We start from the raw sequence: 10731 nt of genomic DNA, 5'->3' as shown, positions 1-10731 counted from the left end.
GGATTTATGTCTATAGCAGGTATTAAACAGGTGTTCTTCTCCTGGGATCTGTGTATGGGCTTTAGGGGGTCAGTGAATCTGAAACTAGGCAGAGTTGTGTGCGTGCATGTTTCCTGGGAAAACATCCTTTTATTAACTTTTCAGTGGTTTCCATAGTTGTTACAAGGAATTTCATTCCATCAGTCTCTTGCCCATCACTCTTCCCAAAAGAAATGGGTTTCTTTTCCTTTTAAACCTGCAGCTAATTCTATCCAATAACAACTCTCAGCCCTTTGTGTTAGGATATGAGAGGTTTCTTACCAGAATTTTTTCAGGTTAGAATATAGTCTTTTACTGTTTCATTTACTTAAGTGGGGAAGATCTGTTTTCTTTAAATTGAGCCGTCTTCAGTGTTTGGGTTTTTCTTCAGAAAAAAAAAAAATAACATGATTTGCAGGGGGAGGAAGGCCTGTGTATCATTTGTGACCTGTCCCTTTTTTTGTTTTTTGTTTCGACATGTTCCTTTTTAAACACTTAGGATACTCAGTTGGAAGTTGGCATTGGAAGTCTGTTTTGAAATGCCTGACATTGACGCATGACCCTCTCTGGCTTGGCTCGTGGTGGCTCCCACTTTCCCATCCCGGTCACCCTGGGCCTCTCACCTGGAAAGCAGCAGGTGCATCTGAGACTCTGGAAGCAACAGCCCTGCACCCCTTAAGCCCACTCACATGCCTTTGCCTTCTCAGCTTTGTTTTGTTTGTGTGTTTTTGGTTTTTTTGTTGTTGTTGTTTTGGTTTTTTTTTTTTTGAGACAGAGTCTTGCTTTGTCACCTAGGCTAGAGTGCAGTGGCGTGATCTCAGCTCACTGCAACCTCTGCCTCCCGGACTCAAGCAAGTCCCCTGCCTCAGCCTCCTGAGTAGCCGGGATTACAGGGATACACCACCACGCCTGGCTAATTTTTTTTGTATTTTTAGTAGAGATGTGGTTTCACCATGTTGGTCAGGCTGGTCTCAAACTCATGACCTCAGGTGACCCACCCGCCTTAGCCTCCCAAAGTGCTGGGATTACGGTAGTGAGCCACCAGCCTGGCTGTTTGTTTGTGTTTTTGACACAGAGTCTTGCTCTGTTGCCCAGGCTGAAGTGTGGTGGCATGATCCTAGCTTGTTGCAGCCTCAACCTCCTGGGTTCAAGTAACCCTCCTGCCTCAGCCTCCGAAGTGGCTGGGAGCACAGGCATGTGCCAGCATGCCTGGTTAATTTTTTGATATTTTGTGGAGACAGGGTCTTTGTTGCCCAGGCTGGTCTTGAACTCCTGGACTCAAGCAATCCTCCCACCTCGGCCTCCCAAAGTGCTAATATTACAGGCATGAGCCACTGCACCCGGTCCCAGCCTTTTCTTGATGGCCCACTGGATTTTGGAGTCAGGAGGGAATTTAGAGCACCTCTGTCCAAACCCTGACACTTGAATGTTTTCTGCAGCACTCCTGATAAGTGGGGAGCAAGATTCTCTTTGAAAACCCCCCTCAACATAGCACTCACTCCCAAGACTACTTGTTCCGTACCTGGGCACCTCTGATTGTTATGTAGAGTATCACTCCCCTACCTGGGGTTGCATTTTTCTCCTCTGCTGACACTGTCCCCTTCCCCAGGTACTGATAACCCCCTGACTATGACCTGGGTGAAGGATGCTCGGCCTGTTCCTCCTCTGGGCTTGCATGTATTTATTGGTCTTGTGTGAATAAGATGGTTTTCATGGAACTCAAGTAATGATTCAATGAACCAGAAAGCTGAACTCAGCTGGGCTCACATCTTTGTCAACAGCATAATCCTGCGAGAAACATATGTACTGCCGAATCTAACTCGGAAGTACAGGGCCAGTAGTATCTTCAGCCGGTAACCACTTGGTTGAGCAGTGTACTTCCTGGCCCAGGCCAGCATGTTCTGAACTTAACATGCCAGATGAGAGAGAAGAGATGCATGAGGCCACTGCTGGTATTTATTGAGCATCCTTGTCTTTGTGACACAGACTTTTCTCTTGGGAAGAAACACAGTGTCCAAGACCAGAGGGCAAAACTTCTTTTGATTTTGACTAAGTAAAGGGTTATTCTGGCAGTATCAGGAATCCAGAACATGAAGCAAAGACAGAATCTAGTTTTGGTGAGCCTTTTAGCATTGGAATGACCAAGTTCTTTAGCCTTAAATGTCACAGACAGCCAAGCAGTGTCCGTCGGAGGCACAGACAGGCCTCAGATTGAACACTGGTGAACTCATGGCCTAAATTGGGAGAAAAGACCAGCAGGAACAGAAGGAAAAGAGGAGAGTTACAAGTTAGGTGGCTGGAGAAGGCAAGAGAGTAGGTCCACACTCCTTTCTAATCCATGCTTAACCTGATTCTCATCCATCTCTATGAAGCAGCTGGGCTGACACATCTCAGTTTGTAGTCCAGGAACTAAACCAGGAGAGGTGAAGCAATGCTCTCTGAGACGTGGTTACTAAATGGCCGAGCTTAGATCTTCCAACTCCAAATCAAGAACTTTTCCCATTTGCATGTTCTAGGTTTTTTTGTTTGTTTGTTTTTCCATTCATGAGATATTTATTAAAATTTGAGGAAAAAATCAATACAGTGTAGATATCACTACTGAAAACCATATATCATCATACAAAAAGGGATTTTGGCCAGGCTTTGTGGCTCATTATTATCCCAGCACTTTCGGGGGCCGAGGCAGGCAGATCAATTAAGGTCAGGAGTTCAAGACAAGCCTGGCCAACATGGGGAAACCCCAACTCTTATTAAAATGCAAAAATTAGCTGGGCGTGGTGACGTGCACCTGTAGGCCCAGCTACTTGGGAGGCTGAGACACAAGAATCTCCTGAACCCGGGCAACAAAGTGAGATTCAGTCTCAATAAAAACATTAAAAAAATTTTTTTTTTTAATTTTGAGATGGAGTTTTGCTCTTGTTGCTCAGGCTAGAGTACAATGGTGCGATCTCGGCTCACTGCAACCTTTGCCTCCCAGATTCAAGCGATTCTCCTGCCTCAGCCTCCCGAGTAACTAGGATTACAGGCATGCACCACCACGCCCGGCTAATTTTTTGTATTTTTATTAGAGACGGGGTTTCTCCATGTTGGTCAGGTTAGTCTTGAACTCCTGACCTCAGGTGATCTGCCTGCCTTGGCCTCCCAAAGTTTTGGGATTACAGGCGTGAGCCACCATGCCTGGCTAAAAAAAGAATTTTATTTTGGGAATCGTTTTCTAATTTATGGCAAATATTACTTTCAAAAATAATACCACAGAGCAACACAATTAGGTCAATCTTAAAGACTGACAGGCTGAGCAAGGAATGCTTTTATTTTTTGTAGGAGCTCCTTCTTTAAACTGTCAAGTACTAGGGCTCTGCCTTTTGGAGTGATTTCAGGCACCAAGTCATCAACAGTAACGTGTTCTAGTCCTTTTTCTTTACCTCTTAATGCAAAAGCAAAACACATATCACTTAAAATCATTATCTTTACATTATCTTTATCAACTCATCCTTTCAGCCACATTCAATTAATTTAGCTCTCAGCAGCTCTTTCAGGCGTTCTCTTTCTCCAGTTTCTGTCAACTTTTGGTTAATCCCTGCTCTCATATTCATCTTGCTAACCACACTGCCTGGACTTAGTCTTTTGTGAGAATGGTAAGTGGTACATGTGGCAGCCGAATGCCAGTTCGCCTGAATGCCATTAGTGAGCTAGCTGGAGCTCTCCTGCCTTACAACAGAAGCTCATTAAAATTGCTGACTCAATAGCTGTTTATCCTTGTCAGGGAGAAAAACCCACACTCAGGGATTCTGTCTGTAGAACCCAGAACTGAACTGACCACTTCAGCTAAAGAAAACTATTGAATTCTTGGGGGTAAGGGAGAATGAGGGGCGGATTATAGTTTATAGAAACCCTAGGTCTGGGGGCACATGTTCTCAGGATCTCTTGAGACTGTGCCTCAGGGAGGAAAAAACTAACAAAAAGAAACCCTAGGTCTGGCAGTGCCCAGCCAAGCAGAACAGAGGCCTGACCTTTTCTTTGCTTCTAAGCCTATTTTAGGGCTTTAGCCTGGTCAGGAACTTGATTGTCTGACACATCTCTAAAACATCCTATCTTGAGTTGAGTAGGATTTCTGAGCAGAAGTCTCAGATAGGATGAGTAAGCTTGGTACTCACCCAGCATCCTTGAGCAACATGTCAATGATGGGACGGGGTGTTAAGCTTCATTATAAGGTTTCATTTCTTGAGAAAAGATTGTAGAACTACTGTCTTCCTGGGTTGAAACCTGAAAAGCAAGACTTGTCACTGGTGGTCTGGGCTGTTTGCCCATTGTGTTTTTTTTTCATAGGCACTGAAATAAAAAGTTCTAGGGGTTAGCCTGGCTGAGGTTCTGATTCCATGATCTTGGCCAAGGCATCTTCTCTCCCTGGGCTGCCGTTTCCTCATCTGTAAATGAAGGGGTTGGATTACTTAGGGAGAAGTAAACTATGGCTTAAGCAGCCAAGTCTGGCTTACCATTTGTTCGTTTATAATTGACTATTTCTTTTAGAGGAGTTTTCGGTTCATAGCAGAATCTGATAGAAAGTTCCTATACATCTGGCCGGCATGGTGGCTCAAACCTGTAATCCCAGCACTTTGGGAGGCTGAGGCGGGTGGATCACCTGAGGTCATGAGTTTGAGACCAGCCTGGCCAACATGGCAAAACCCCATCTCTCCTAAACGTACAAAAATTAGCCGGGTGTGGTGGCACACACCTGTAATCCCAGCTACTTGGGAGACTGAAGCAAGAGAATCACTTGAGCCTGGGAGGCAGAGGTTGCAGGGAGCCAAGATCATGCTACTGCACTCCAGCCTGGGTGACAGAATGAGACTCCATCTCTAAAAAAGAAAGAAAGAAAATTACTATACATCGTTTGACTTCCACCCCCACAACCTGCTGCCCCCACTATCAACATCCCCAGACGGAGTAGTCCATTTTTACAAGGTACAATCCATAAACTTACATTGACATCATTGTCACCCAGAATCCATGGTTTACATTTCAGGGTTCACTCTTGGTGTTGTATATTCTTTTTTTTTTTTTTTTTTTTGAGATGGAGTCTCGCTGTGTCGCCAGGCTGGAGTGCAATGGTGCTGTCTCAGCTCACTGCAACCTCTGCCTCCCAAATTCAAGCGATTGTCCTGCCTCAGCCTCCCGAGTAGTTGGGACCACAGGTGCGCGCCACCACACCCAGCTAATTTTTGTATTTTTAGTAGTGACAGAGTTTCACCATGTTGGCCAGGATGGTCTCGATTCCAGCACCTCGGCCTCCCGAAGTGCTGGAATTACAGGCATGAGCCACTGTGCCCGGCTGGTGGTGTATATTCTATAGGTTTGGACAGTGGCACATATCTAACATTATAATATCATACAGAATAGTTTAACCGCCCTAAAACTCAGTCTGCTTTTTTAAAGTTTTATTGGAATATAGCCAAGCACATTGATTATGTAACGTTCGTGGCTGCTTTTGCACTACAATAGCAGAGTTGAGTAGTTGCAACAGAAACCATATGTCTCACAAAATGTGAAATATTTATAATGGAGCCTTTTACAGAAAGTTTTCCAATCTCTAGTCTAGATGATTTCCAGGAAACTTCTAGAATCTGCAGTTTTCTTTTAGGCATTATACATGCTATACATGCAATAGCATCTTGTATATAGTTTCATATCTGGATACTTAGTTGTTTGTTCTTCATCCCACTCCTTTTCTCGCTCTCTTGGGGCCCCTCCTGTGTGCTGACATAGCTGCCACTGTCCCAGAGCAGAGGACTGTGACCCTGGATGTTGATGTGAACAACCGCACAGACCGGCTGGAGTGGTGCAGCTGTTATTACCATGGCAACTTTTCTCTGAACGCAGCCTTTGAGATCAAGCTGCACTGGATGGCGGTGACCGCAGCAGTACTCTTCGAGATGGTGAGAACCTTCATGCATGTCATCGGGCCTTTGGCTCACCTCACAGTGGGGCATGGAGATGCTTGGTAGAGATTCATGTCACTTTAATTTTTTAGTTCAGGCTCTTATTACCATTCATTAGGACTACTGGAGTAACTTTTTTAAAAAAATTAAACATAGTAAAAATTTCAAGTGATCAAAAAGGGTAGAATCAGGGTTTCTTAGCCTTGGCACTATTGACATCTGAGGCCAGATAATTCTCTGTGGGGGAGTCCTACATCTTATAGGAAATTGAGCAACAACCCTAGCCTCTACCCACTAAATGCTAGTAGCACAGCCCGAGGTGTGGTAATCAAAATGTCTCCAGATATTGCCACAATACTCTCCCAGGAAGGGGGAGTATTGCTCCCTGTTGAGAATCACTGGTTTAGAGTGAAAAGTAAGTCTATTTCCCACTTTCATTCCCTGGGACTTTCATCTAAAAGCAACCACCACTACCGCTTTGTTGAGTACATTTCCACAGAGATTCTAAGCATGGACAAAATCACGTTACTTTTTTTTTTCAACAGAGGCGGTAGCATTGGATACATACTACTTACATTGCATTTTTTCTATCACCTATGTGTTCCATGTCAGTACAAATAAATCTGCCTTGGGATTTTTTTTTTTATTATTATTGTTATTGGGTTTTTGTTTGTTTTTGTTTTGCTTCGTTGTTTTTAAGGGCTGGAGAGTATTCTATTATTTGTTTACACCATAGTTAACCAGTCCCGTCAGTAAACATCACTGCTTTGAACTCAGTGGTTCTTTACCTGGGGCAATTTTGCCATCCGGGATCATTTGGCAGTATCTGAAGATAGAAGGGGGTGGCTGGGCACAGTGGCTCACGCCTTAGGAGGCCGAGGCGGGCAGATCACTCAAGGTCGGGAGTTAGAGACTAGCCTGGCCAACATGGTGAAACCCTGTCTCTTCTGAAAACATAAAAATTACCCAGGCATGGTACTGCACGCCTGTAGTCCCAGCTACTCAAGAAGCTGAGGCACAAAAATCACTTGAACCTAGGAGGTGGAGGTTGTAGTGGGCTGAGATCATGCTACTGCACTCCAGCCTGGGTGACAGAGTGAGACTTCATCTTGGAAAAAGAAAAAGAAAGAAAGCGATGAGGACAGGGTGGGTGCTACTGGCGTTCAGTGGGTAGAGACCAGCAGTGCTGCTCACCATCCTGTAATGCTCAGGGCAGCCCCCACAACAAAGAATAACCAGCCCAAAATGTCACAAGTGCCAAGGTTGAGAAGCCCTGTTTTAACTGGCCTTCCTGCCTGTCCTTTCTCCTTCTGTTTCATCCTGGCCTGCATCTCTAATCAGGCCATTCATTGCTCCTACACTAAGAAGCCATCCCTGACCATCCCCCATCACAGTGCTCACTCCTTAGCCAAGTTGTCAGTATCTTCCAGGAGCGCTCCTTAACCATCTTTATAGTCTACCACTCCTTTTTATACACTCTCCAGTATAGCCAAAAAGAATATTCTTCTGTGGCTTCTACTGAATCTCACTTCTCTCAACACCAGCCCAGCCATCTCTTCATACAGCAGAGAACAGCTGGGAAGTTCAAAAAGAGTTTACTAAAAGCGAGGAGATAAGCAAAGAGAAATGAGTACAGCATGGGCCAGCAGGTTTTATATGTTTTTTTTTTTTTTTTTTGTCCAGAGCTCATAGGCTAAGTTTTATCCCACAAAACATGGTATCCTGGGAAAGCAATTTGTCCGGGTCTCTGTCTGCCTCCACATGGCATTAGCATCTTCAAGGACCCCTCCCTTGGAAAGACTCCCATCTGGGGAACATCCTTAAGGTCCAAATAAAAAAAGACAACCCACTGCTCATTCTGCTCAGCTCACAGAGGACACTAGCCCTTCCCCAGCTCACTGATACCAGCGTGACCACTTCTTTCAGGTAAAACTAGCTCTCTGACCCAGTAGGCATAAGCACTCTCCTTGCTGGCCCTTACTAGATAAGCATATCCCAAAACAGCATGACCACAGCATTCATAGACACACACACATAGTTACAGTTGGGCAAGAGAGACAGTGTTCATTTCCTTAGAGGAATTTAGCAGCTGTCTCCATAAAGTACACTTTTCGCATCTGTTCATGTAAAACCCACTGAAAGCTGCTAATCTCTTTATCATTATTTTATTAAGCTTTTAAAACTTTAGTGTATGTAAGTTAATTATTATTTTAAGGCAGTGTCCCCATTTGTTAAAAATCAGATTTTGACCAAGCCTTAGGAATTATTTTGGTCAAATGGAGATCTCGGCTTTTTTTTTGTTATTTTTGTTATGAACATTCCTGAGAGAAAAGATAAAGGTGGTATCCTTTAATTTTTTACATAATCATTTGTTTAAGTCAAGCTCTGTCCCAACTGTATTTTTTTGGAAACAATACTTGACACAAAAATCATCTGTATGCCAGAGCCACATCGATCAACTTTTTTATTTTTTAACATACGTCATTTTTATGGTTAAAAAGAGTATCTCAAGATCTAGAAAATTGCCAGTGTTCCCTAAGAAAATGTTATTGATGGTAGGTTTATCTTTTTGCCCCTGTAACTTTTGTTCTCATCTTTGGACAGATAGAATTTGGTAGTCTCTCACTCTGTCAGATCAGGGTTAACCATTATCAGAAGCCACCATGGTCATTTCCCACCCTGCGTCACATTTCTCTCAGCCAGCTGGAGTGAGTTGTTTTCCTGTTTGATACTTTGAACTGAAGTTCCTGGTAAAGTACAAAATTAGGCTGGGTGCAGTGGCTCATGCCTATAAACCTAGCATTTGGGAGGCTGAGGCCAGCGGATCACCTGAGTCAGGAGTTCGAGACCATCCTGGCCAACTGGCGAAACCCTGTCTCTACTAAAAATACAAAAATTAACTGGACATGGTAGTGCACGCCTATAGTCCCAGCTACCCGGGAGTCTCAGGTGGGAGAATTCCTTGAACCCGGGAGGTGGAGGTTGCAGTGAGCTGAGATCTGGCCACTGTACTCCAGCCTGGGCAACAGAGCAAGACTGTCTCAAAAAAAAAAAAAAAAAAAAAAGACAAAATTAGAAAGACTTAACCTCTATCCTATGACCTTTCTCCAACATCCCCTAGAATAGGAAGGATTTCAACTCTGTGCAGACCGTTCTTTCTAAAAGAAACACCGAAGGTGCAGAAGTTTAGGCCATAAAGAGGAGCTGTGTGCTTAGCTCACAGTTTTTCTAGTATTTGTCAGGATGTTAAACTGCATTTTTGCCTGTCCAGGACCAATTTGCAGCCAGCGAACATGAATAAATGAGCATGCCAATCAATGTGCATGCTGCCTTTCTGGAGGGTTTGCTCCTTGGGAAGTATTTTCTTTTGTTTGAAAGAACTTGCAGATGATATTGTCTGTTTTTGTACTTTCTGCCAGGTCCAAGGTTGGCATCGGAAAGCCACCTCCTGTGGCTTTTTGTTGGTCCCAGTTTTGGAGGGGCCTTTTGCACTGCCCAGTTACCTGTATGGCGACCCCCTTCGTGCCCAGCTCTTCATCCCACTCAACATCAGCTGCTTGCTCAAGGAGGGCAGCGAGCACCTGTTTGATAGTAAGAAATACTCCCTTCTGGCGGTTCTGTCTCAACCAGTAAGACCCCGTCCCTACCAAGGACACCACTCTGGGTATCCAGTCAACACGGCTAGGGAAAAGGGAGAACCTTTCAACAAGGGGCCAAAAGGATCAAGGTTCTAAAGGATCCTGGTTCTTGACTTAGTGGCTGGATAACCCTGGACAAATCATTTCATGTCTCTGAGTCTCGAATTCCTTATTCCTAAAATGAGAGTGTCAGGAGCTGCCTGGAGCAGAGTGGTGGGTGGGAGAGGGCGCTAAACTCTATAAATCACAGGCAGCACTGGTGTTCTCCCACGCTCTCCTTTCATATGCTCCAGCCTAACTGATTTGGGCTGCAGGGAATTAAACCTCACGGGAGACTTGCATATGCTATTTCATGCAAAAAGGCCAGGAAAGGGAGGGCATGAAAAGCAAAACAGGAAACAGCATCCTTTTCTGCAAAGCTGTGGCATGTCAGCCTCTGGAACAGTGCGTGTGACTCGAGTCATGCATCTCAGGGAAGACAAAGCAGGATCAGAGGATGATAGCAGGACCCAAATCAGAGCCCTTCCCTCTGGGAAAGGTTGTCAATCGGAAAGAGAGTACCCAGGGTCAGCCTGGACCTGCTGCTCCACACCAGACCCCCAGAACCGTGAGGGCAGGTTTAGGACAGATCAAAGACAAGCTGCACTTGACACAGCATATAGCTTTTTATCACCAAGTGCTCGTTGCGGATGCATGTATAAATAGCTCCTACAAAGCTTTTGATGAGTTCACAGATGATCTTTTTTAAAACATAAAGCTAGGGTTGATGCTGATACATCAGGAGCCCTGAGGTTTCTCAGGTATAAAGATTAGAGCTGTGAAGGAAATAACGTTTGACGTAAGGGAGATGCTTTCTTCTTGTGCCCTTGTAAGTCTGTGTCGTGATCAGTGGCAGGGAACTGGCCCAAAAGATACGGAGGTCTCCCCAGGTGGATTAGGCCAAGCTAAGTATTCCTGCAATTTCCATGTGACAGGCTGCCCTCATGGTGCAAACAGCTTTTCTTCCAAAAGCCCATCTGTGTGTTTTTTGTTTACAGTTTGGAAGATATTTTTTTATAGACACAATGTTCTAAGTGATAACCGGGGTCCCAAGCAAGCCCCACAGAGGCCCTACCTGCTGGAGGCTATAGACTGTGGGA

At 44.6% G+C, this 10731-nt stretch overlaps 1 protein-coding gene across 50 annotated transcripts in view; it reads left to right on the top strand.

Annotated features, from left to right (window-relative positions):
* The window catches only part of DEPDC5 (DEP domain containing 5, GATOR1 subcomplex subunit), a 166113-nt gene that overhangs the window by 135733 nt on the left and 19649 nt on the right, over positions 1 to 10731 (top strand). For 42 of the 50 annotated variants that reach the window (XR_013399213.1, XR_013399211.1, XR_013399209.1 and 39 more), the window contains 2 exons: positions 5782 to 5951; positions 9374 to 9545. Coding sequence is in view for 23 of the 50 variants with exons in the window: in XM_077949893.1 (XP_077806019.1) it covers positions 5782 to 5951; positions 9374 to 9545 (342 nt within the window). In the remaining 27 variants the exon portion in view is untranslated. Of the gene's footprint in view, positions 1 to 5781; positions 5952 to 7637; positions 7881 to 9373; positions 9546 to 10731 lie in introns of all 50 variants that reach the window. The other 8 variants (XR_013399233.1, XR_013399229.1, XR_013399218.1 and 5 more) reach the window with 1 other exon arrangement.

Source organism: Macaca mulatta, chromosome 10, assembly GCF_049350105.2.
Source record: "Macaca mulatta isolate MMU2019108-1 chromosome 10, T2T-MMU8v2.0, whole genome shotgun sequence".
Lineage (NCBI taxonomy): Eukaryota > Metazoa > Chordata > Mammalia > Primates > Cercopithecidae > Macaca > Macaca mulatta.
This window is presented reverse-complemented; position numbering and strand designations above follow the sequence as displayed.